General features: G+C 33.0%; 4 protein-coding genes and 1 non-coding gene across 5 annotated transcripts; 4 read left to right on the top strand and 1 right to left on the bottom strand.

The window, feature by feature from the left end:
- The first annotated feature begins 1,264 nt into the window (after positions 1-1,264).
- LOC129884506 (la-related protein 6C) lies at positions 1,265-3,958 on the top strand. The gene is made up of 10 exons (XM_055958799.1): positions 1,265-1,653; positions 2,166-2,247; positions 2,333-2,427; positions 2,515-2,586; positions 2,685-2,764; positions 2,864-2,942; positions 3,053-3,100; positions 3,192-3,260; positions 3,418-3,534; positions 3,593-3,958. Exons 1-10 carry the CDS (start codon positions 1,288-1,290, stop codon positions 3,845-3,847), a joined length of 1,263 nt encoding a protein of 420 aa, XP_055814774.1. The 5' UTR covers positions 1,265-1,287; the 3' UTR covers positions 3,848-3,958.
- A 1,125-nt stretch (positions 3,959-5,083) lies between these two features.
- On the top strand, positions 5,084-5,157 carry TRNAI-AAU (transfer RNA isoleucine (anticodon AAU)). Its single transcript has one exon. It is a non-coding gene; the product is annotated as a tRNA-Ile (tRNA).
- A 4,731-nt stretch (positions 5,158-9,888) lies between these two features.
- LOC129887887 (uncharacterized) lies at positions 9,889-10,341 on the bottom strand. The gene has a single exon (XM_055963120.1). It carries the CDS (start codon positions 10,339-10,341, stop codon positions 9,889-9,891), a length of 453 nt encoding a protein of 150 aa, XP_055819095.1.
- Positions 10,342-12,719: 2,378 nt separating this feature from the next.
- On the top strand, positions 12,720-14,773 carry LOC129884507 (peroxidase 10). The gene is made up of 4 exons (XM_055958800.1): positions 12,720-13,215; positions 13,335-13,526; positions 13,608-13,773; positions 14,249-14,773. Exons 1-4 carry the CDS (start codon positions 12,997-12,999, stop codon positions 14,662-14,664), a joined length of 993 nt encoding a protein of 330 aa, XP_055814775.1. The 5' UTR covers positions 12,720-12,996; the 3' UTR covers positions 14,665-14,773.
- Positions 14,774-17,944: 3,171 nt separating this feature from the next.
- Positions 17,945-19,057, top strand: LOC129884508 (uncharacterized). The gene has a single exon (XM_055958802.1). The coding sequence runs from the start codon at positions 18,487-18,489 to the stop codon at positions 18,928-18,930; it is 444 nt and encodes a 147-aa protein (XP_055814777.1). The 5' UTR covers positions 17,945-18,486; the 3' UTR covers positions 18,931-19,057.
- Positions 19,058-24,238: the final 5,181 nt, after the last annotated feature.

The raw sequence follows: 24,238 nt of genomic DNA on the forward strand, positions 1-24,238 counted from the left end.
ATTTGCTCTATAATTTAAGATAAATATAATAATTTTCACATGTTTTCTTTAAATTTAAAATAAGAAAGTGTGGAAGTTGGATCTTATTGGGTGAATTGAGTTATAACCCGTTATTTGACTCATTTTTGCAAAAGCAAACCGTGTGTGAGTTAGGCCATGGTCTATTTACTGATTTGACACATTTTAACATGCCTAAATTTGAGTCAACCTGCCAATTTTTCATCCACGGATTGTTTTTTCTCTATATTTACTAAATGCTATAACTATCTATATATAGTGAAAAATCTTGAGACAACAATTTCAATTTTAGTTCAATCAACATTTCTAATTTTAGTACTACCTACTAGAATTATTATTATTGTAGTATCGTCTCGTTCTTTAGTTTTAGTATTACCATTATTTTTTTTTATTTTGAGTTTCTTTAATATTTTGTTGGCAGTATATTTTTTGGCTTCAATATTTTCATCGTAGCTTCTTTACTTTTGTGTGTTTTTAATTTTATTTTTATTGCGCCGATGGTTTATTGGAAATAACCTCTTCATCCACACAAAGGTATAGCTTATGTACACCCATCCATCCTCTCTAGACCCACAAGCCCCTTGTGAGATCACACTGGATTGTTGATGTTAAATATATAAAAAATGAATTTGGTGATTGAGAATTATATTAATTTTGAATAAATTCGCTATACAATTTAGAAAAATATAATAATTTTCACATTTTTCTTTAAAATTAAAAATAAGAAGGCATGTAAGTTGGATCTTGCTGGGCAAATTGGGTTAAAGCCCGTGTTATTCGACTTATTTTTGCAAAAGCAAATTGTGCGTGATTTGAATCATGATCTATTTATTGATTTGACACGTTTTAACATGCCTAAATTTGACTCAACTTGTCAATTTTCCATCTAGATTTGGATTAATTTTTTTTTCTAACAAAAATTATTTTTAACGAATTTATACCACTAGACAAAATTCTATTTTGGTTTAATTTCTAGAAGTGATTTTTTTGGTTATATTTGACCAAAGTTATGAATAAGTTTAGTGAGTGGGTATAGGAGGGTCAAGGATGAAGAATAGAGGCCGTTAGCAAACATCGGAATGAATAATTGGTCAAATGTTAGTTAACTTGTGGAGAGACTGTAGCAACTTTGTCGCTCCACCATTCAACTACATCAATGGAAAGAGAAAACAAACACTATCATATCAATACTTTACTCATAATCATAAATCTTCAAGAAAATTGATTCCAAGTACTGGACAAAAAAAAAGGTAAAAAAAGAAGATAAACATGGCACAATTACAACCTGAGAGAGTTGTAGAAGAATGTATTCAAGAAAATACAACTACACATTTTGAGGCTAAGAAAAGTAGTAATAAGGAGGATAGTGCCTCTTTCAAATTCAATGTGCAAGCCCCTGAATTTGTACCAAGATCTCATACTACTACTAATACTAATACTAACAGTACTACTACAACACCAATTTCAAGTTATTTTTACCCATATTTTCAATATCTTTCGGGGGGTAATGCTACTTCTGATTGGTTATATGTTGGTGATCAAGACACTCTTTCTTATGTTCCTAATCAAAATTTCTCTGCTATACTTCAAAAAGATCTCCTACCTGAAGATGTCAAGAACAAGATCATTAAACAGGTCATTGCTTTTATTTTTTTCATTCTTGTTTTCTGCTACTTAAAACCTCTGGTTAAGGGTGCAAGACGCTTTGTTATTCCACGAAACTCTTAGGTGGTTACAAGGGTTTTGTAATTTGACACTCAAATGTCTCATTCATGGCATCCAAATTCAGGGGTGGAGCCAGGTAGGGCCGAACCCCTTCGGCGGAAAATTACAATCTTTATACGTGGTTAAAATTGTTGTTTTATGTATATATAGTCAATGTTGAATCCTTTATATTTACTTTTTCATATTTTGAACCTCTTAATAAAAATCTTGGCTCCGCCAGTGTCCCAATTAAAATGCTTGAGAGGAGAAAAACATAATGCATAGAGTCCATTTAAAGCAAATAATGTGGAATGTCTGCATATATAATAAGAACCAATACCTCAAAAATGCAATTGTAGACAATTTTCTGTGTGATGACTGTTCATATATGATATTTTTCCACATTTGTATGTCCATAATCTGATGTGTTAATATATTCATAGGTCGAATATCAACTGAGTGACATGAGCTTGCTGGCAAATGAGAACTTATTGAGACAGATGAATAAGGACCTTGAAGGCTTTGGTGAGTATTAAAATGAAAAAAACTTATTTATTATTCTTGTTTTAATGTCTTTTGTTTTAAATTATAATTAATTGTACTATTGCAGTCCCAATTTCCTCTGTTTCGGCTACAAAGAAAATCAAGTCACTCATAACCAATCAGCAGACACTTGCTCATGCCCTCCTGTCCTCTACAAAGCTGGTACTTTTATAAACTTTTATATTGATGAATTTATTTTCATTATGAACATCGATAAACGACTGAGTTTTTGTTTACTTTGTAATGAAGATTGTAAGCAGTGATGGGAAAAAAGTTAAAAGAAGAATTCCATTTACTGATAAGGATAAAGAGGACTTGCAGGTATACATATATTTACTCATATATCTTTGCACTATGGTTTTGATTAGGTCCATTTTTTTATGGTGCTAATATTTTACTTTGGGGCTTCCTACTTTTAGCTACGCACAGTTGTTGCTGAGAATTTACCAGATGATCACTCCCATCACAACATTGAGAAAATATTCAAGGTAGCTGGAAGGTGATATTTTTGGCCCTTTATCTATAAGTACATTCCATCTAATTGGCTTTGTTTATTCTATGGAAAAATTGAACTAACTTGTTATATTTCCAATTCAAGTGTCAAAACCATCCGCGTATGCCATCCCCAGGATCCAAATTTGCCGCGTGCTAGAGGTGACATTGGCATTAGCAACAAGGTAACCCCAATAAAATTTCTGTCATTAACAGCTTACTCTGTTCCATTAAGAAGAAATTCTCATTCTGTTTTTTTTGTTTTTTTTTGCTTCTTGTTAATTTTGCTTCAAAGCTCCATGCACTGATTGAGTTTGAGAATCCTGAAGCAGCTGAGAGAGCAGTATGTCCATAAATTTTTAACATTAATTTAAGTTCTTTATTTTGCTTGCTTTATTTTTTATTTAAATCTACTTCGTTTTGAATTTGATCAGGTTGAGAAGTTAAATGATGAAAGGAATTGGAGAAAAGGCCTAAGAGTGAGGTTGCTCCTCAGACGTTCAGTAAGTCTTATTTACCATTAGTTACGTGCCTTTTATGTTACAAAACAAGAAAGCAAATCAATTGTCTTCTCTATTCACTTATTTACACGCTTCTGCATCACAATTCTTCAATTTCCAACTCGAATATTTATTATGAAATGTCTCGTTGAATTTGCAGCCAAAGTCTGTCCTAAAGATCAGGAAGTGTGAATTTGATGGATGTTTTGATGATGAAGATGGACTGCCCCCTGAAGACTCTGATAGCAATAATGTAAGTAATGTCATGGCTAAAAAAGTCATTGTTGTTATTAAGGATTTAACTTATATGCACTGTCTGCTATTAAAATTTTTAGGTTGAAGACGGTGTAGGATCAGCTAAAAAAGCATGGAACAAAGGGCGTGGGAAATTAAGAATGCGTCCTCAAATTCATGGTGGTCGGGGCCTGCTTGCTGCACTTCCACAAAGCAGCAGTGGGTCGGGTCTAGGTGAAGGACCAGTGAGACAGGTTACAAAAGGGCCAAGAATGCCGGATGGAACGAGAGGTTTCACCATGGGAAGAGGGAAGCCTCTCACTGCTACTGTTATATCCGGAGTACATGTTGCCTAATTAGAACCTTGATCAATTTTTTTCCCTTATGGTTACTATGAAAAATAGTCACCAAAATGAGATTTTGGATTTCAGAGTTTTTAAGAGTCAAGAAAATAATGTTATGTTCTACTTTTATGCAGTGTTTTTTTAGCATTCATTCATTCAACAAAAAATGTATAGTAGTATATAGGTCCTATAAGTCTTGCTTGAGACTATTTATAACTTGTTTTTGTCCTGGAATCTGAGATTTGATTCTACGTATTTTTGCATTATTGTCAGATTTATCTGCCATCTATATTCTTTTGATTCCCTTCACTTCAATATATAGGAGATATAATTGTTGGCATAATCAATCAGGATGACTATTGATTCATTTTCCTGTTTAAGGAAAAAAAAAATAACTTTTAGAAAGAGATCGAGCAAAATGAGGCATTTTTGCATTTTTATCTCCCGATGTTCACTTCTCTTTTACAGCTCAGGGGTGCGTGCATTAACATGTTGCAGTAATTTAAATTTAAATGTATTTGTGAAACCTTTCGATAACGATCTCGTTTGTCTCAGGTATTTTTTTATCAATATATATAGATTGCGAGATGTTATTATAAAAAATATATTAACATAAAAGATTAATTTCACCAAAAATATAGTTGTTATAGTGAAGTGTTATTATAAATGATGATTTGTATTGAGAGGATATTACCTAAATTCTACTGATTAAAGATGGTATAGCCTGAAACATAAAATTACTTATATCCTGTATTCAAAGCAGTAAACCAAAGATGTACAAGAGATAGAAAAAATATACCAAACCCATAAGTTGTTTTTATGTCCTTAAAGAATTATAATCCCTTCATTGTTGATAAGGACATGAGTTACTTCCTTCCAAGATAGAACGGAATAATGTTTTGTAATAGCGGCAATACGAATTACAAACTACAGACAAACATGGTGATATGTAATTTATTAATTCAATATTTTAAGATATTTCATACTCATTTGTAAGTTTGTAAAGAATAGAAAAATTTTAATAGTTTTTACAAGTTAGCAACTTTAAAAATCTAAATTATATATTTAACCAAAATTTTAACTCCAAACTAACCTGATTCCAAACTAAATGATTTGAAATCATTTCCAAACGGGTTATGGGCCTTAGGAAAGTAAACCTATTTACAAGAGCGACAAATAACCATCGGAGAGGAAAAAGCTCCGGTCATTTGCGAAGATCAATATTTCAGTAGATAATATGACAACAATGGCCCATTAGCTCAGTTGGTTAGAGCGTCGTGCTAATAACGCGAAGGTCGCAGGTTCGAGACCTGCATGGGCCATTCTTTTTTGTTTCTTTCTCCTTTAAATCGCCTGTCCTTTTGTTTCCGAGTTTTACTCTGAAGGAAATCAAAACTGAAGAAACGAAATTTGGGAATTTTCTGTATATCTCCATTAATATTCTATCCATCCATCTTATATACAAATACCTAACTAATAATCTATTAAAGAAAATAAAAAATCCTACATATTTGTGCTATTCTCATTGGCTGAAAAATATAACAAACTAACTAAATTTGTTTTTATGTACAGGTGTTGTATATTGAGATGTATGGTCCAGATTTGATCCATCAAGATTGCTTCAATGGTTGTGATGTTATCTTGAATATCAATGGCTATGATTTAATGTGGCAAATCAATGGTTGTGATGAACCTGTCCATTATTTGGAGATTTGGACATAAATATCTTCTCTATTTTCTCTTCTTCTGGAGACTTCTTTTTATTTCTGTCGGTTGAGTTCTTCTTCTTTCTTCTTTGTTTTTCTCTTCATCTTCACTTCATCTGCTTGCTGCATGTTCAACTTCAGAGATGGCTTCTTGCCAACATCCCTCCTCAAGTTGGGGGGAAGGGTCATAACACCCAACTTGTCCATCAACGCACGGTGAGAAGCCCCAGAAAGAGGCTTGGTAAACAAATCGGCAAGCTGATGATGAGAAGGAACAAAGTGCAGTGAAATCAGACCGGAGAGAAATTGTTGACGCACGAAGTGACAGTCCAAATCAACGTGTTTCGTGCGTTCGTGGAAGACCGGATTCCGAGCGATATGAATAGCTGCCTGACTATCAGAATGAAGAGGAATAGGGAGAGATGGATGAGTAGATAGATCATCCAGTAGACGCACTAACCAGGTAAGCTCCGCTGTAACTCGTCTCATCGATCTGTACTCTGCTTCGGCAAAAGAAAGGGAAACAGACATCTGTTTCTTTGATTTCCACGAAATAGGAGCACCTCCCAGTGTAATAAAGAAACCACTAACTGATCTACGACTGTCCTTGCAGGAAGCCCAGTCGGCGTCGCAAAAAGCAAGGAGATCAAAAGAAGGCAGAGATGAGAGAAGGATACCTTGGCCTGGATCGTCCCTAAGATAACGAAGCACCCTCAGAGCAGCGGAGAAATGGGAAAGACAAGGCCGCTGCATGTATTGACTAAGGCACAGAACGGCATAGGAAAGATCAGGTCTAGTATGAGTCAAAAAATTCAATTTTCCAACTAGATGCCGATATGCAGTGGGGTTGTCCAGGAAAGGTCCATCATCAGCTTGCAACTTCATGTAAGGGTCAAGAGGTGAGGATACACTTGAACCAGTGCAGTCAAATTCCTTAAGAAGATTCATAGTAAACTGTCGTTGACTGATGATGAAACCTGAGGCTTCCCTGATTATTTCCATACCCAGAAAATAGTTGATATCACCCAACATTTTGACTTTAAATTCAGCATTGAGAAAGTGAGTAACATCAAGAATTTCAGAAACAGCATCACCTGTGAGTAAAATGTCATCCACATAAACTGCAATAATGGAAACAAGACCACCAGTAGTCTTGAAAAATAGAGAATAGTCATTTAAAGAACTAGTATATCCTTTGAAACTTAAAGCTCCAGCAAGCCTAGCATACCACTGTCGAGATACTTGCTTAAGGCCATACAAGGACTTCTTGAGAAGACAAACATGCCTAGGTGAAGGAGGGTCCAAACCTGCTGGGAATCTCATATAAACCTCCTCTTGCAATTCACCATGTAGGAAAGCATTGTTGACATCAAGTTGAGACACTCTCCAGCCTTTCTTGATAGCAACTGTGAGTAAACATCTAATAGTGGTCATTTTGACCACTGGGGAAAAAGTTTCAGTAAAATCTATGCCTTCTTGTTGAACATCCCCCCTTACAACCAGTCTGGCTTTCAACCTTTCTATGGATCCATCTGATTTATGTTTTACTTTAAATACCCATTTACATGGCAAAGGTTTCTTTCCGGCAGGTAATTCCATTACTGACCATGTGTTATTATCTTGTAGGGCTTGAATTTCAGCTTCCATTGCTTGGACCCAACCAAGGTGTTGGCTTGCCTCAGCATAACTTGTAGGCTCTGAGATTTGTGAAAAGGATTGAAGCAGAGTCTGGTTGGAGAGAGATAGAGATGCAAAAGAGAAAATGGTTGGTGTAGTGGGATGAATGAAGCAGGAATTTGTAATATCAGTCAGCTGAATGCTGTTACAGATGAAATCTTGAAGGTAAGCAGGTGCCTGTTTAATTCTGGTTGATTGTCTAGTGGAAAGAGGTAGAGTTAGAGTATGAGATGGTTGAAGGTCAGGAAAGACAGAAGGTGATCCAGAAGGCACATCATGAGGGGGAATTTGAGAAGTAGATGGTGAATCTGAGGAAGAACTGGGAGTGTTAGGTGTGGGTGTGAGTGAGGGTGGAGGTGGAGCAGCTGAATGAAAATGTGGTGAGCTAGAGATAGGCTTGGTAGGCTCAGCAGCAAGATCAAATGGTGGAAAAAGAGTCCCACCTGAATGAGGAATTTTGGCAAAAGGGTAGTATTCTTCATGAAACTTTACATTCCTAGAAACAAACACTTTCCTGGTTTCCATATCCAGAACTTTATACCCCTTTTGAGTCTGAGAATATCCCAAAAAAACACATGTTTTAGCTCTAGGTTGGAATTTGTATCTATGTTGTGCCAGACTAGAAACAAAACACAAACATCCAAAACACTTAAAATTGTTGTAGGATGGTGATTTTCTGAAAAGAACTTGATATGGGGATTTGTTCTTCAAGACCTTGGTAGGCAGTCTGTTGATGAGATAAGTGGCAGTGAGTATACACTCACCCCAGTATTGAATAGGAACTTTAGACTGGAAATATAACCCTCTTGCTATTTCCAACAGATGTCTATATTTCCTCTCAACAATTCCATTTTGCTGAGGTGTAGCTACACAAGATGTCTCATGAATGACCCCTGTTGATTTGAGATAAGCAGCCTCTAGTGATCCTTTTCCAAGTTCTAAGGCATTATCTGACCTTATCCTTTTAACTTTTACTTCAAATTGTCTTTCCACCATTAATAAGAAATCTCTGAGGACTGGAAATGCATTAGATTTAGTTTTCAGGAGAAAAGTCCATGTCCCCCTGCTATAGTCATCCACTATGGTTAAAAAATAAGAATAATCATTATAAGTAGGTTCCTTAAAGGGACCCCAAGTGTCAATGTGGATTAATTCAAATATTCTTTGTGTTTTGATGAAACTCAATGGAAAAGGTAGTCTACTTTGTCTAGCTTGAGGACATATAGGACACACATAATTTGAGCAAGAAGGAAAATGAATGAAACTTAAGTTTTTCATTGCTGGAAAGGGTAGGTGCCCCAATCTGATGTGCCACAATCTTACATTAGAAATAGTATTTGCATGCACACCAACAGATGAAGTATTACATTCTGTATTGGACACTAAAACAGAACTGGGAACAATTTTGGTAGCTACTACCTTTGAAACTACTTCCCTAGGAACAGGAACTGTGGAATTTCCTCCTTTTTGAATAGAAAAGACTTCTTTGACTTGACTTGACTCTATTTTAGTAGGCTTGAGTAGATAGAGTCCATCCCCTACTTCACCAAAAACTTGTGCCTTCCTCAGGAAAGGGTCCTGTAACACACACCCAGTAAGAGTGAATAAAAGATCACATTGAAGTTGCACACACAATCTATGAACTGAAAGTAAGTTGTATTTAAAATCTGGGACAAGCAAGACACTATTCAGGGTTAGATTAGGGAGAACAGTAACACTTCCCACATGTGTGACAGAAATTCTAAAAGAATTGGGCAAACTTATATTCAATGGTGCAGGCAAGGGCTTAAGGGTTAGAAAGGAATTAGGATTAAAACACATATGTTCTGAGGCCCCTGAATCAATGATCCAGGAGCTAGTGTTATAAGCTGCAAAGCATGATCCTGAATATTTTAAAATAGTACCAGTCATGGCATTGGCATTGACAGTTGAACCTGATGAGTTTGAGTGGGAAAGTTTCATTTCCTTTAACACCTGCTGGACTATTTCATTGTATTGTTCTTTGCTAAATTGAGTTGGTTGAGCAGCAGGTGTGGAGTTCATGTCCTCAGCTTCTTCATTTCCTATAGCAGCATTCCCTTTGATATTGTGTCCATACTCCTTGGGCTTGGTGAATTCAAAATCTTCAGGGAAACCATGAAGTCTGAAGCAGTCATCTTGTACATGTCCTATCTTCTTACAGTAAGTACAAGACACATTAGAGTTGTATTTTGCTCTCCTCTGCTTGAACCTTTGGCTAACTCCTCCTCTTGTAGGTTTGGCAGCACTGTGTCCATTCAAATGAGGACTGTTTCCTCCCTTATTAAATTGATTTCCAGGTTTGTAGTTTCCCTTCATTCTCCCAGAAACCATAAAAGAACCAGAATCAGGTGGGATGCTGAAAGCAGTAACACTAGCTTCTCTTTGATTTTCATCTTGAAGTAGCAAAGAATAGGCAACATCCATTGATGGCAATGGATTCATCATGATGATGGTACTCCTAGCTTGAGCATAGGCATCATTGAGTCCCATGAGAAAGTGAATTAACTTTTGATCTTCTAGTGACTTCATTAACTTACCCTTACCATCACATAGACAGACACAGGTGCAATATGAAGCAAGGTTAAGAGAATCTAGCTCATCCCATATCCTTTTAAGCTTGGTAAAATACCCAGCTATGTTGTTGTTTCCCTACACTACAGTGGACAATTCCTTTTGAAGTTGATAGAGTTTAGCTCCATCCAGCTTTCCAAATCTTTGTTCCAAACTATCCCATAGCTCTTTAGCTGTTTTTGAGTAAATGACACTATCTCTAATATCTAGAGATAATGCATTCAAAAGCCATGCTATTATCATATCATTTACACAGCTCCATTGTTCATAATCTTTAGATGTTGGTTCTGGTGCTTTAATGCATCCATTGATAAAGCCTAATTTCTTCTTTGCAGACAAGGCTATGAAGATTGATCTTCTCCATCCTGGAAAACCTTTTCCATCAAATATAGAATGGATGAGATTCATCCCAGGGGAATCTGAAGGATTGAGGTGATATGGGTGGCCTACATCATAAGTCACCATGGTGTTATTTGCAGCTTCAGCAACTGATGCAACATTGTCACCCATTTCTGCAACATTGTCACCCATTTCTGCTTACCCTTTTGTGAGTAAGGTGAAGATGTGACAACGGTAATGAAGATGATGATACAGAAATTGAGAGGTGGATCGAGATCAGTGCTCTGATACCATGAAGGAAATCAAAACTGAAGAAACGAAATTTGGGAATTTTCTGTATATCTCCATTAATATTCTATCCATCCATCTTATATACAAATACCTAACTAATAATCTATTAAAGAAAATAAAAAATCCTACATATTTGTGCTATTCTCATTGGCTGAAAAATATAACAAACTAACTAAATTTGTTTTTATGTACAGGTGTTGTATATTGAGATGTATGGTCCAGATTTGATCCATCAAGATTGCTTCAATGGTTGTGATGTTATCTTGAATATCAATAGCTATGATTTAATGTGGCAAATCAATGGCTGTGATGAACCTGTCCATTATTTGGAGATTTGGACATAAATATCTTCTCTATTTTCTCTTCTTCTGGAGACTTCTTTTTATTTCTGTCGGTTGAGTTCTTCTTCTTTCTTCTTTGTTTTTCTCTTCATCTTCACTTCATCTGCTTGCTGCATGTTCAACTTCAGAGATGGCTTCTTGCCAACACCTTCTTCATTTCAATTTTCGTCAAAAAAACAGGTGACTTTATATTGTCTAGGGTTAGATTTTTCATATGTTTTTTTTTTAAAAAAAAAACAAACTCGTATGATAAATAGTTTTTATGTTTGAAAGTTCTTTTCTTCTTGATTTCAATTTTCTTCCAAAAAAGAGTAATAATGATATATTGTCTAGGTTGATTTCACATATGGTCACTAGTCTAGTAGTTATTATATTAGGAATATACCTTTTATTATTTTGAATTTTTCTTCAACAAAAATAAAAGGCGACTTTTAGTTTACAATATTGTCTTAGCTCAACTTTTAGTTATATCTCAGAAATCATCTTTATTCTTGATTTTAATTTTTTTCAACAAAAAAAATAACTTCATATCGACAATCTTGAAAGAAGACAGATCAGAAGATAAAGAAGATAGACGAGAACATAAGGGGCGAGGACTTTTTGAAATCCGATCGTGTAAACATGATATTAATTTTGTCTTTATGGATGCTTATCAGCTTTGTATGTCAACGTTTGTTCTGAGATTGATGGGTCTAATAATCCCTTTAACCGGCACTCCAATAGAATATGAAATGAATAGCTAAGTGAGTTTGGTAACCACTCAGAATGAAGCTATAAAAATTAAGTAGTGCACGCACGCTTTGTCTATACATTTTTGTATAATGTGTTTATGCATATAACACCCACAGATACTTGTTAGTATTGAGAGAGCTTTCAACAAGAGAGAAGAGAGAAGAAAAAAGTGTCCTTCAAATTGCGTTTTCGATTCATTAACCGTAGGATCGGGCTGAAATTTTCACTGAGTGTTCCTAACATCTTAGTGTTTAATTTGAACGTTGAAGATCGGATTTGGATGTCAGAAACATCCTGATTTAGGTCCCGAACAGTAGCTCTGTTTTGGGTGGTTTTCTTCCTATTACTTTTGTTGGTGTAGCTATTGCTTCTCCTTTGCTTGTCAATTGTTGTGTAGCCATTTAGGAGAATATTTGTAACCCTCTTATTGTTACAGTGGAGCAATTTAAATTTCGAAGATCCCGTGGTTGTTACCTTCGATTTGAAGGGTTTTTCCACGTTAAATTTGGTATTATTTATTTTTCTCTATTTTCGGATTTGCGTGCTTCCGTCGTAACAAGTATTCTGTGTCTTCACTCTTCTCCACTATTTAAAGATAATATATAACAAAGTGGCAATGACAGTATCCTGCACTATTTGCAACTCTTTCTATTAAATTGAATTTTCAGCACATGTTCAAATCTCTTATTTTAGTTTCTGTCTCATTTGAAAAGTGGACATTCATGATCAATTCTCCGTCTTCTTCGAAAAATACTTTTGTAGTGATCGCCACTTAAAGTACATCGAATAATGATCGATTAGGTCATAGGTATCCAAGTTTGACATCCTTAGCAGCCACAGAAAATACTAAAAAAAAATTCTAATAACACTTACCATTACTTGCTCTAATTTGTTGTATGAAACCATCTGATTTAATTTAGAGCTTGGACTTGCTTTTTAGCGAAACGAAAGACGCGCCTGTGACACCCTTTCTGAACTAAATCTGGATTTCATATGGCCTGTATGGTAGTATTAATGTCCCAATCGATGTTTTAATACATGTTAGATATATCTCGTAAGTTATAGAGTGTTTGGACTATCAGATTTGTGAATCACTTTCATCTGTTGTTGTTATTTTGCGGATATACACTGTTCCATTGAAGTCATAAGCGCTTTGATTGACATGCACTTTCATCTCTCATGAGTGGTTGGATGCAATGTCGAAACTCTATTAAATATCTTTGCTGCATTTTTTTCAAACTAATGTACTAAAGGTCACTAAATGTCAGAGTAGATAACTTCATCCAGCACTGAACTTTAGTAAAATATATATACTGGTTGTCGTTATAAAAATTGTCCATTAAGCTCTCATGTACATAGTGGCATTCCCACTCTTAAGTCCACTAATGTAACTTAGTTTTTTCTCAGTATATAAATTGCTCTATGTATCTCAACACAAGTCACAAGAATCAGAATTGCTTAAAGCTTTTAGTACTTGAAAGTTATGGCAAGTCGTAATTTGTGCCCCTGCCTTACTGTTTTCTTCTGTGTGATCAGTATTCTGTCTCCCTTAACTGCTGGTCAGCTTGATTACAGTTACTATGAGAGAGCATGCCCCAGCTTGCCTAGGATCGTTCGTTGGAATCTTTGGGCTGCTCTCCGTAATGACTCCAGAATAGCTGCATCCCTCCTTCGTTTGCACTTCCACGACTGTTTTGTAAATGTAATTTCTCTGCTTAAACTTGTCGCCAGCATATTACCCGTCTTCATTTTATTGAGTACTCATCACGTTTAATTGCATACTTTATTGTGTCATGATCAGTTTATGCTTATGCTTGATAGGGTTGTGATGGATCCGTGCTTCTTGATGACACAAATGATTTCAAGGGTGAGAAGAATGCTGCACCAAACCGCAATTCAGTCCGAGGATTTGAGACAATCGATATCATAAAAGCAGACCTTGAAAGAGCTTGCCCATCAACTGTATCTTGTGTGGATATATTAACTCTGGTAGCTAGGGAAGTGGTTGTCATGGTAAGTAGCAACATTTACGTTCTGACGAGTAATGCCTGGAAATAAACCAAAGACGATAAATTTTCCATTCTTTCTTTACAGTCTGGAGGACCATTTTGGCCAGTTTTACTTGGTCGACGAGATGGACTAACTGCAAGTGAGAAAGCAGCAAATGAACAATTACCTTCACCCTTTGAGCCTCTGGATAAAATTGAGGCCAAATTTACTGATAAGGGTCTTGATCTAAGGGATGTCGTAGTTCTTTCAGGTTCCTTTAATCTTATTACAACTTTTTAATTAATTTCAGATGCAAAGAGTAATTATCCCTTTTGGAACTCAGAAATGCTCAAGTACAACTCCCTAGTGCAAAATATGAATAACAAATGTTCAAGTTTAGCGCACACCTTGAAATAGATCAAACATATACTATAAACTGCAAGTCTTTGACATATATGGCTTTGTTTTGCCCATTCTCTTATTAGGGACGGAGCTACATGGTTCGATTTAATCCCCTTTGTAGGAAAATTAAACTATGCATGCAAAATAAGATAACAACAATCATTTTCTATATATAGAGAGAGATCTTTGAATCCACTTGACAGTTTCTAGTGTAACAACATCAAATGTCGTTCAAAAGATAGTTTAGGCCACAGTTTTTAAATCTCAGGCATGGTCGACTTGCATTTTCTTGAATTCACCTTAATGAAATTTCTGACTTTGTGACTTGTCCTTTGGTGATATAGGAGCGCACACAATTGGTTTTGCTCAATGTTTCACATTCAAGAGGAGACTTTTCAACTTTCAAAACTCAGGAAAGCCAGATCCAAATCTTGATTCTTCAATGTTGTCAAATTTGCAAAGCACTTGTCCTGACACAGATGGATCCAACAGCAAGATTGCTCCTCTGGACATTCAATCCGTTACGAGATTCGACAATGCATATTACATAAACCTTATGAACAACTCAGGACTTCTTGAATCTGATCAAGCTCTAATGTCAAATTCTCAGACAGCTGATATGGTTAAATCCTACAGCTTGTACCCTTATCTTTTCTACAAAGACTTTGCTGCATCAATGGTAAAATTAGGAAATGTCGGTGTCCTTACTGGACAAACTGGACAAATTAGGAAAGTATGTAGCTCTGTAAGTAGTAACTAACAAAGTGCTTATGTCAAGCATGTTTATTTTATCAAGTGTGTTTGCTTCAGTTCTGTATGTATGTTTATACTAATAATTTAACTAGATATCAGTTGATGTCGTCCAAGTAAATATTTTCGTTTTAATATATTAATATAATCCGGTGTGATTTATTTATTTTGGAACATAAAAAAAGTATCGAAAATTTGCGGTATATGGACAATGGGATCCCACTTATATAAGAAAATTTTGGTCAATTAGAATATATTTTAAAAAAGAAAAGGTGGTCCTAATGCTTGACTATCGATGTGCTAAATAAACATTGGACTCTTTTGTTCTTTATGCTCATTCCCCTTCGATTTTATTTTGTCACTGATTCTATGTTCTCTAAATTTATTTGCCTCTTTTAATTCTATAGTTCAAAATGTCCTTCATTAGAATGACAAGTTCAAACTGAATGCAATAACATGTTCTATATTCTATAAATATGAGGAAAGAAAAGGAAAGTAGGGAGACAAGAGAACCATAGATTCAAAAAAGTGAAATAAAATAAAATGAGGCTTCAAATTTAAATTTAGCTGATTCTCACTTATTTTATCAGGTAGATTCACCAGATATTTTTATTCACGAAAAATAGCATGTTATCCGTAAAATTAGTAGAAGTAAACGCAAGTCAATTCAACAATAACAATATATTCAATCTAGTATGCAAATTTTATTTCTATTTTATAAAGATAAAAAGACTATTTTTTAAAAATCTTCAACTCAAATATAAAAAACGTAAGTCGATATGAATTTTACAATTATTATTATTATTTTTTTAAAAAAAAATGGAGAAGCAAGTTGGATTGGCAAAGTGGGGCTGAAGCTGACTAAACCTATGTATTGTAATAGTGCTATTTACATCAATCTATCTGACCTTTTAATTTTTCCTTTGTCATTTCCTGCAAAAAAAAGCATCTAAAAATTTGTGTGTGTGGTGTGTTTCTTCTGCATTATCAGTCATCACTATCCCCAAGACCCAAGAGACAGAGATATTCCTCTCTCACCACAGATTCTTTTTTGACACCTTTTCATGAGTATGTTTGTACTCAATTGCACTTTCCCCACTAACGTATTAATAAGTTAAGGACAAGTTTATTTTAGTAGGAGATATAAAGTATAATAATTTTAGAATAAAATAAAAGATTATTTTATTTTTTATTTAGTTTAAATATTATATAATTTTTGAATTATTTATATTTTAATAATGGAATAAGCTATTTCATATAAATGATGATATAATTTATTATACGATAAGTAATTTCGTAATAACTTATTTTTAACCACTAAACCCTAATAAACACACATTAATAATTTACTTTCGGGCATTCTCTTACTAAACAAGCCAACTTTACATATCTTGTTCTTCCTCAACTCTTCCTGATTCAATATTCATGGGACTCGGCAAGTTGAGCGATGATGTTATGGGAGACATAAAATTGCTCTATGTGATTCGATGTTCAACAACGTAACAATATTGTTTACTTTTGGTATTATAGTGAAGTTGTAAAAGTTAAGTTATTTTGCTAGTTTTTATAAATTAAAACAATAAATTATATTTATAAAAAAGTACATTCAAATTCTTAAGAAAAAACAAGTAAATATTATGTTCAAACACAACACTAACTCCAATTACAATGTCAAAAACTTCAAATAAAGTGAAAATGTTTTTTATTTTTGGTGGCCAAACGATTTGGCGTTTGACCATTAACATTTGGGTTCAATTTGAAGTTGACTTGGAAACAAAATTTATTTATGAAATTTACACACAAAAAATAATTTTAATATCAAATTATGATTTCAAATTTCAAGTTTTTTTATATATCAAAATTTATTTATGAAATTATGATTTCAAATTTCAAAATTAGCACTGTAAAAAAATATTATCATTTTAAATTTTACCAAAAAAAAAAGATATCATGCAATAAGATTATATAAAGAATAGCTAGTTATTATTAATAATTAATATTTTTTTGTAAAATTATATTTATTTAAAAGTTTGTACTAGCATGTAATCACAAGTTTTGTGTATTAAAAAAAAGATATGTGATTTATTAATGTAATATTATGATACATTGTTTATGAATTATGATTTTGCAAATTGTGGACTTTCATGTCAATAAAAAATAAATATAACTTATAAAATTCAAATTATATATCTAAATAAAATCTCAATTTCAAATGAATATAAGTAGTAGTAGCGCTTTTGGTATTATTAATCTGGCATGATTATCTTAAGTAGGAGTAATAAATTGCGGGAAAGGCAAGAACTTTTGACTTGGATAGACGTACAAGTCACTAAACATTATTGGACTAGTAAAGAAACATTTTAAAATGTAAAATGGATGAACTTTGCCTAAGGAGGGAGATTGAGATTATTGTTGAGCTTTTTGACTTTGTTAACTAAAGCAAACAACAGTTAAAAGAATAAAAGATTATATATAAACAATTGGCAAATCATGTCATATTTCAAAAGCCAGAATTTGATGATATGAAAAAATTTTGTGCTTAAATCTTCTTTTTTATAATCTTCCTATCTCTGATATTTCATAGTATATACATAGTATATACTTTACATATTAATTGATATATCCGCTTTAATATTTTGATTAAATTCAAAACGCATAATACAGAATCTATTTAAAGATGACACTTCCAGCTATTTGAACTCTTGATACATGTACAAAGTCAAAATATTTACACAAGAGAAGTGTACTGGTTGTACAGTCAGTTAAGGATATATGAGCCCAAGACTCAAAATTTGGGGCTTTTTTGGAAGTACTGGTGATGAATTATTCCAAGCGGGACTAGGCCATTTGTGCAGTGCAAAGATGCCTTTAGAGGATTCCTTTTGATTTCTTGCAGATTTGTTATTAGAACTTGCAGGCACCCTCTTTTTGTACCCACAAACTTCATTCAATTTTCTAACTGTTGTCATTCTGAACCAATGGTCCAATATCCATTACACTTCCCTTTGATCTAAATGAATCCTTCGGCTTGCTTTTTTTTTTTTTGGGGGGGGGGGGGGAGGGGCGGGGGGGATAAAGGATACTAATCTCGCTACTTATGAAATTTTCGATCTTCTTTTCTCTCATTATCAGGATTTAGAAAATGTTACTAATAATAATTTTTAAAAGAAAAGCAGCAGAAACAGAACCAGATCAGTTCTAAATTCAAATTAATGACATTTCTTAGTGGTCCATTCACATGATACAGAAAGAATTCCTGGGATTTTAAAATATATTAACAGAACCAGAAAAGAACAAAACAGAACAAATTTGAGGAAGTTTTTTGCTTTAATGACAGAGCCGTACAGAGTCTTTCTTTTTAATACTGCCATTTCAAGATTTCACATCATATCAAGAACCAGTTTCCCACAGCTTCTATCTCTACCAGAAAGAAAAAAATTGTTTAGAGAAAACGAAAGAAAAAGGTCGCTCACCCCACCCCACCCCTGTTTTGTTCATTTTTGTATAAAGTTAGACTAAAAGGCATTTTTCTTGGGCTTTGTTCTGTTTCACCCTCACATAAACATAAACTAAATTGTTAAACAACTCCCCATTCGGCCATTCTTCCCCTTTTTCCTTTTTACCTTTCTCTTTTCCTTTCAATCACAAACTATCGTCTTCCCCTTCTTTGCATTTTGCCCCTTCCAAGATTACAACTTTATTGTTTAATAATATCAAATGTAATTATCTTTCCAAACTTGACAACAACAAGAATATCTCCGACCCTACACACTCCTTTCAAATCTCAAGAAAATTTCTTAATCGGATTTTTTAGTTTTGGGTATTCTTCAAAATGTCCTCTACACCAGCTGAATATCCTTTACAACAACAACTACCACCTCCCATGTTTGTGAGCCAACAAGCTTATTCGGATCGTCCGGGTCACGGGTCAGTTGGACCCGTAATCGCTGTTCTTGCTGTTATAGCTGTATTGGGAGCCATCGCTATCATGATAGGCAGGTTGTGTTCGGGTCGGAAGATAATGGGTCGTGGTCAGTACGATTTTGAAGGATGGGTTGAGACCAAGTGCGCGTCTTGTATCGATGGCCGGGTCGATCCGATACCACGACCCGTGACTATAGCGGCACCACCGCCGCCGGTGGTGGTTGCTGAGAGCAGCAGCAGCGGTAGCCCCGGCGGTTCTGCGCCGGAGCCGGTGGAAATGAAAGAGGAAGAGGCATCTAATCAAGAAAGTAATTCACATGAGCATCATCCACATGAAAGAGCCGAGTCTTGAAAATGCTTTTTTTTTCTTTTTCTCTTTTTCTCTTTTTCCATTTGAGCTTTCTTCTTTTTTTAAAAAAAATGTGTTTAATGTTCAATTAATCTGAGTATTTTCTAATAGTGGAATTTCCGAAGTAATATATATATTGTAGCAATTCTTTCTATATTTTTCATATCTCTTTTGACATTTTATTTATGTTTATATAATTTTGCACTATATTGATGTGATGATACAAGAATTTGTTAATATTCTCACATGTGAAATGAAAAGTATTTGTGTGGCTTCTTCTTATTATTAGTATATAGAATTAGAAAAAACTCCAAAGGAATCAACTAATTTGGCCATTCATTTTTTTTTATAGCGAATCACGATCCTATTTCAAAACTTTACATTCGAAAGCCAAGTATTTGAAAAGAAGGACCTTGATGTTGAAGTTTTAACAAATGACATATTTTTTTCTATCAAGTGTCTCTCGTATAAAATAATTGTTACATGCTAATTAATTGAGGTTCTCATGATGTATGTTCATTTAAGAAAAAAAAACGTTTTCTATAAGAGATTTTCAACGTTTCTAAAAATTTAAATTCGAAATATTTGATTAAGAATGAATGATTTCATTCATTTTTTTCTTTAAACAAAGTGATAGAGGAAGAATTCAACAACAATCGACTATAAAAATTAAGATTAAAAACTTAGATCATACTTTCTTGAAAAAAAACTGATTTATATGGATTAAGTAAATTGATCCAACTATAATCTAGATTCCATTAGTCATCAAATTCTTCCCGATCATGGGTTGCTTTTCTTAATTACGATAACAATAACGATATCTCAATCTAAAACAAGTTAGAAAAGATCATATAAATCAGCATTGCTTTTAGTTACGAGTATTTAGCTGCTTCTTAATAAAGGGTTAAAATAACAAATAGTTTTTTTAGCCCTCGTTAAAAAATATGATCATGGTGAGTTTCAATTATAAAATTTGAAACTTTATGAAAGTGAGTCTGTCCCTTTTTTACAAAGACAGACCAAGAGTGCCAGCTTGAGGTATTTCCACCTAAATAGGTGGCTCTAAATTGGCCCAGTGGACCCTGAATATGGGCTCATCCAATTAAGACTATTAAGGTTCACATTGTAGTTTCAATGTTCCAGGGGTAATTCCGACAAATACCCCTATTTTGGAGTCTTTAATTTTTGTCACTTAAATTGAGTGATCTTTAGTTTTATCCAAGCTAAAAAGAAATACTCAAGAAATTAAGTCTAAGACATAAGTTGTGCCCAAGATATAAGTGCAGTGATACATGTTATGCATAAGTTCTCTAAAACTTATGTCAAAATGTTCTCTAAAAAGTTTTGCTTATAAAATTAGTCGATGTTCGAGCAAGTACATAGGGCAAAAATCGTAGCCTCATTAATTGCAGAAAAAATCTACTACATTTAAATTTTGGCTAATTTATCTAAATCTCATAGTGACTCTTTAAATTACACTCTATCCCTACTTTTTAAAAAATGATCCAAATTTCCTTTTTTTGGTCACTTTCGGATACATCACGTATGTCCTGATACATGACGTAAATGATGTATTCAATCGATATATCGCGTAAAGTGATGTATCTGACCTCCCGATACATCATGTAAAGTGATGTATCCGACCGATACATCGCGTATAGTGATGTGGCAGAGAATAAAAGAGAGTAGGAATTTTTGAAATTTTTTCAAATGGTAAAATATTTTAGAGAGTAAAATAAGTTGTGTATTTAGATAATTTTCCTTAAATAATTCTGGTCCCAAACCAACTCTTGGTTTAATCATTTATGGGCTGTGGCCTCTGGGCCTTCTTTGTTGGATCTTTTCATAACACATTAGTGTGTTATCCGCAGGCCTCTCTTACCCAAAACAATAAATGTTTGTGTACTTCTTTAAAATGTCATAAATATTGCTATTTTATTTGTATTTAGATTAGTTTTATATATATATATATATATATATATATATATGAACTTTAATCGTATAAAACTTCAAACATGGTATATTTAAAATTGTTTTGAAGTGAATTCGGATTGGAAGGGGCCCAATTACCCCAAAATATCTCCTCATTCAGTCCGATTTATTAGAAGGATTTATTTTGGTAATTATATAAATAAATTTTATATAAAATACAATTTAACTTCTTGTAAAAAATGACGTGCTATATTCTTTATATTAAGCGTTTCACTAGTTTGTGGTCACTAGTTACCTTTTATTACCTTTAAATAATTAGCTTATTATTCAAATATTATAAAGTTTCAAGAAAAGTTCCTTCATGCTTTGTTGGTGTTTGGATTGGCTTGGTTGTTTTTTTCGTATTATTTATTTTGAAAGTATTTGGGAACACAAAAAGTGTTTAAGCACTTTTTTTAGGATGGACTTTTTAAAAAAAAAAAAAAGAAGCCAAAAGCTAAAAGCCAAAAATTTGAAACATTTAATTTATAAGTTATTTAGGTGTTGTTTGACCATAAATATATTTGGAAAAAAAATAAAAAGAAAATTTGAGGAATTAATGTTTAGCTATATAACTTGCTATTATTTGTGACAAGTTTGAGTGTGATTATTGTATTGTTTTTGCTCATATGATTGTTTTTATTGTCATCAATTATTTCATAAGATTATTTTTCAATGAAATTTTCATTATAAAATGATAATACAAACGAATGGTAATTTTGATAATTTTTATAACTTATGGTTATAAATTTTTAAAATGTCAATATTTCTCCCAAAATTTATTGCCAAGTGCATGGTGAAACTTTATCCAAAAATACTTAAAAATTTATAGTCAAACGCTAGATTAAAAAAAGTTAATCCAAACACCCTTAATCTTGATATTGATGAATAAGACGAATGAATAAAATATACTAAAAAGACTTAACAGGTAAATTAGTAAAAATCCAAACTTTTGGTGGATTAGTAGTTACATCTCCTTGTCAATGTATTTGTGTACAATATATGTAAAAAAAACCAAACATCAACTTCATCAATACCAATAGACACTAAAATCTAAATTGCTTTGTTTTATTCCAATATCTATTGACCAAAGACTAAACAAAACTAATCAAGATCTACAGCTACAGCATAAAATGTTTCCATATATACACATACAAAAAAAAACAATCGTAGTACCTACAGATCTACACACTACAAGCTGTCTGCAATTGTGTTCTCCATTGTCAATTTATTAGAAAAAATCTATTTTCCTTTAGCGCAAATAATATTTTAGTATTTGTCAAAATTAAATACGTACATATCTGTCATTAAATGACAAATTAAGTACAATTTTTTTTTTATATATATTCAATATAGTATTTCGATAAATAATACTTGATTGACCACCATTTGATCGCTTCTCCGCCACCATCAATATTAATAAATATTGAATTTCGATTCAAGTAAAGCAATGAGTTTCAGTCACAAAAATTGAGTTTTGTTTTTCAAGCTAATATAAGTTTTTCCAAATAATACAATAAGTAAAAAAAAATGAATTGTATTAAAGTCAAATATTCTTTTTCATAATATTCTCACGTTCAATACAATATTGATTTCCAAAGTGTTTTCCCAATTTATTTATTTTTCATATATATTTATATCTAAGAATGTTCTACAGCATCATATCCAATTAGCAATGTTTGTTAGTCCAGACAAAAAGAAAAAAAATGTTGGGAAGCGGGTCATGTCAGCATTTTAAAATTCTTTTTTTAAAAAAACTTAAATATAACATCGAATTTTGAGAAAAGAATTATTTACGCAATCCGTTAAAAGTTTGATTGATCTATGTCATTACTGTTTGAGAAAAGGATCATATATGCCATTATTTTTTAACCCGGTTTTGCAACTCCAAAATTCAATCTCCTTTAATGTTAAAGTTTACTATCTCTATGTTTAAAATTTTAAGTGATTTGGAGTTGTGGAGAAAATTCTACCATTAAAGGAGGTTAAAATTTTAAAACTTTGAAGAAATTTTAAGTGCCTTGTTGGATTAAATTGAATTTGACCTCAAAAGATATTGAATTTTGATATCTAGCTCGGAGGAATGCTACTATTGAAATTTGAGGTGATTTCGTGAAAAAATAAAAAAAGTTGAAAATTTGTAGTTCTTGGTGTTCTTCACGTGTTCTTGAATAAGAAGAAGCAAAAAAAAAAATTTGATTCAAAATTTCAATAGAAAAGTGTTAAAAATTATTTGTGTGGTATTGCAAAATCGGAGTTAAATAATAATGATATAAATGAGTCTTTTCTCAAACGACGATGGCATAGATGAGCCAAACTTTTAACGGATGACATAAATAAGCCATTTTCCAAAGTTTGATGGCATATTAGAGTCTTCTCTTTTTTATTATTTTGGGTTTCGCCATAAGTTAGATGGCACCAATACCTTGATATAAAATTATCAGTTTGCAATATTATCCATCTTTTTGCCAATTAATTAACAATAAAGTAGTTCTTCTTTAGTAGCTAAAAAAATACTCAATGGTTGTGATATCTGCAATTCTGCATCACAACATGCAGATATAATAATAATTATAATAAACAACGATAGGCTAGCTAGCTATTATATTGCTACCCAATTGCTTAATTAACTTGATGACTTCTTTAATTTACTAATTAATCTTGTCTGGCTCACTTTACTTGTTTCTTTAATTTATGTTACTAGTTGGCAACAGCTTTAATCACAAACGTTAATTTAAAATAAGCGTTAGAGAAAATGGTACTGTCGTTGAAGTAACTTTATATATATTTATATAAGCATGGCAATGATTAGTAATATAATAGTCTAATCACTAAATTTAACTATCTACACCATATAATAGTCAAATGTTTATAGAAAGCCATTGTAATAGAACCCTTATAAAGTATAAAATATAAGTACATAATTAAAAATTAGCTAATAAATTGAAGTGACATTTAATTATTTTCTCTCTTTTTCTTAAGCCAGACAATAACTAAGATAAATAGATTGCTGAAAAATGCTTTAAAATAAATTACATGAGCTATAGGATCTTTACAACTTTTTGTTTTTTTTCTCATAAAGATGCAAACAGAGAATTGGTGTCAGTATGGCTACACTTATGCTTCTTTTGAGCAGAGTCTGACCTCTTTTTATGTTATTTTTGAGTCGAGGGTCTCTCGGAAATAACCGTCCTATCTTGGAAGGAATAAGATCTGCGTACACTTTATCCTCTTCAAACACCATGTTGTAAGATTTCACTGGGTTGTTGTTGTTGTTATGGCTACACTTAAACCTGTTTTTTTTTTTAAAATAATTGTAAAAATTCTATTTTATCTTTAG

The sequence above is a fragment of the Solanum dulcamara genome, chromosome 4, assembly GCF_947179165.1.
Source record: "Solanum dulcamara chromosome 4, daSolDulc1.2, whole genome shotgun sequence".
NCBI lineage: Eukaryota > Viridiplantae > Streptophyta > Magnoliopsida > Solanales > Solanaceae > Solanum > Solanum dulcamara.

Bases quoted from the DNA above. Each gene is read 5' to 3' on its own strand.
- LOC129884506 (XM_055958799.1), top strand. From the start codon at position 1,288: ATGGCACAATTACAACCTGAGAGAGTTGTAGAAGAATGTATTCAAGAA. The intron at 1,654-2,165 runs GTCATTGCTTTT...ATATATTCATAG, and splicing joins AGAACAAGATCATTAAACAG to GTCGAATATCAACTGAGTGA. The intron at 2,765-2,863 runs GTGATATTTTTG...TTCCAATTCAAG, and splicing joins ATATTCAAGGTAGCTGGAAG to TGTCAAAACCATCCGCGTAT.
- LOC129887887 (XM_055963120.1), bottom strand. From the start codon at position 10,341: ATGGGTGACAATGTTGCAGAAATGGGTGACAATGTTGCATCAGTTGCT.
- LOC129884507 (XM_055958800.1), top strand. From the start codon at position 12,997: ATGGCAAGTCGTAATTTGTGCCCCTGCCTTACTGTTTTCTTCTGTGTG. The intron at 13,527-13,607 runs GTAAGTAGCAAC...CTTTCTTTACAG, and splicing joins CTAGGGAAGTGGTTGTCATG to TCTGGAGGACCATTTTGGCC. The intron at 13,774-14,248 runs GTTCCTTTAATC...TTGGTGATATAG, and splicing joins GGATGTCGTAGTTCTTTCAG to GAGCGCACACAATTGGTTTT.
- LOC129884508 (XM_055958802.1), top strand. From the start codon at position 18,487: ATGTCCTCTACACCAGCTGAATATCCTTTACAACAACAACTACCACCT.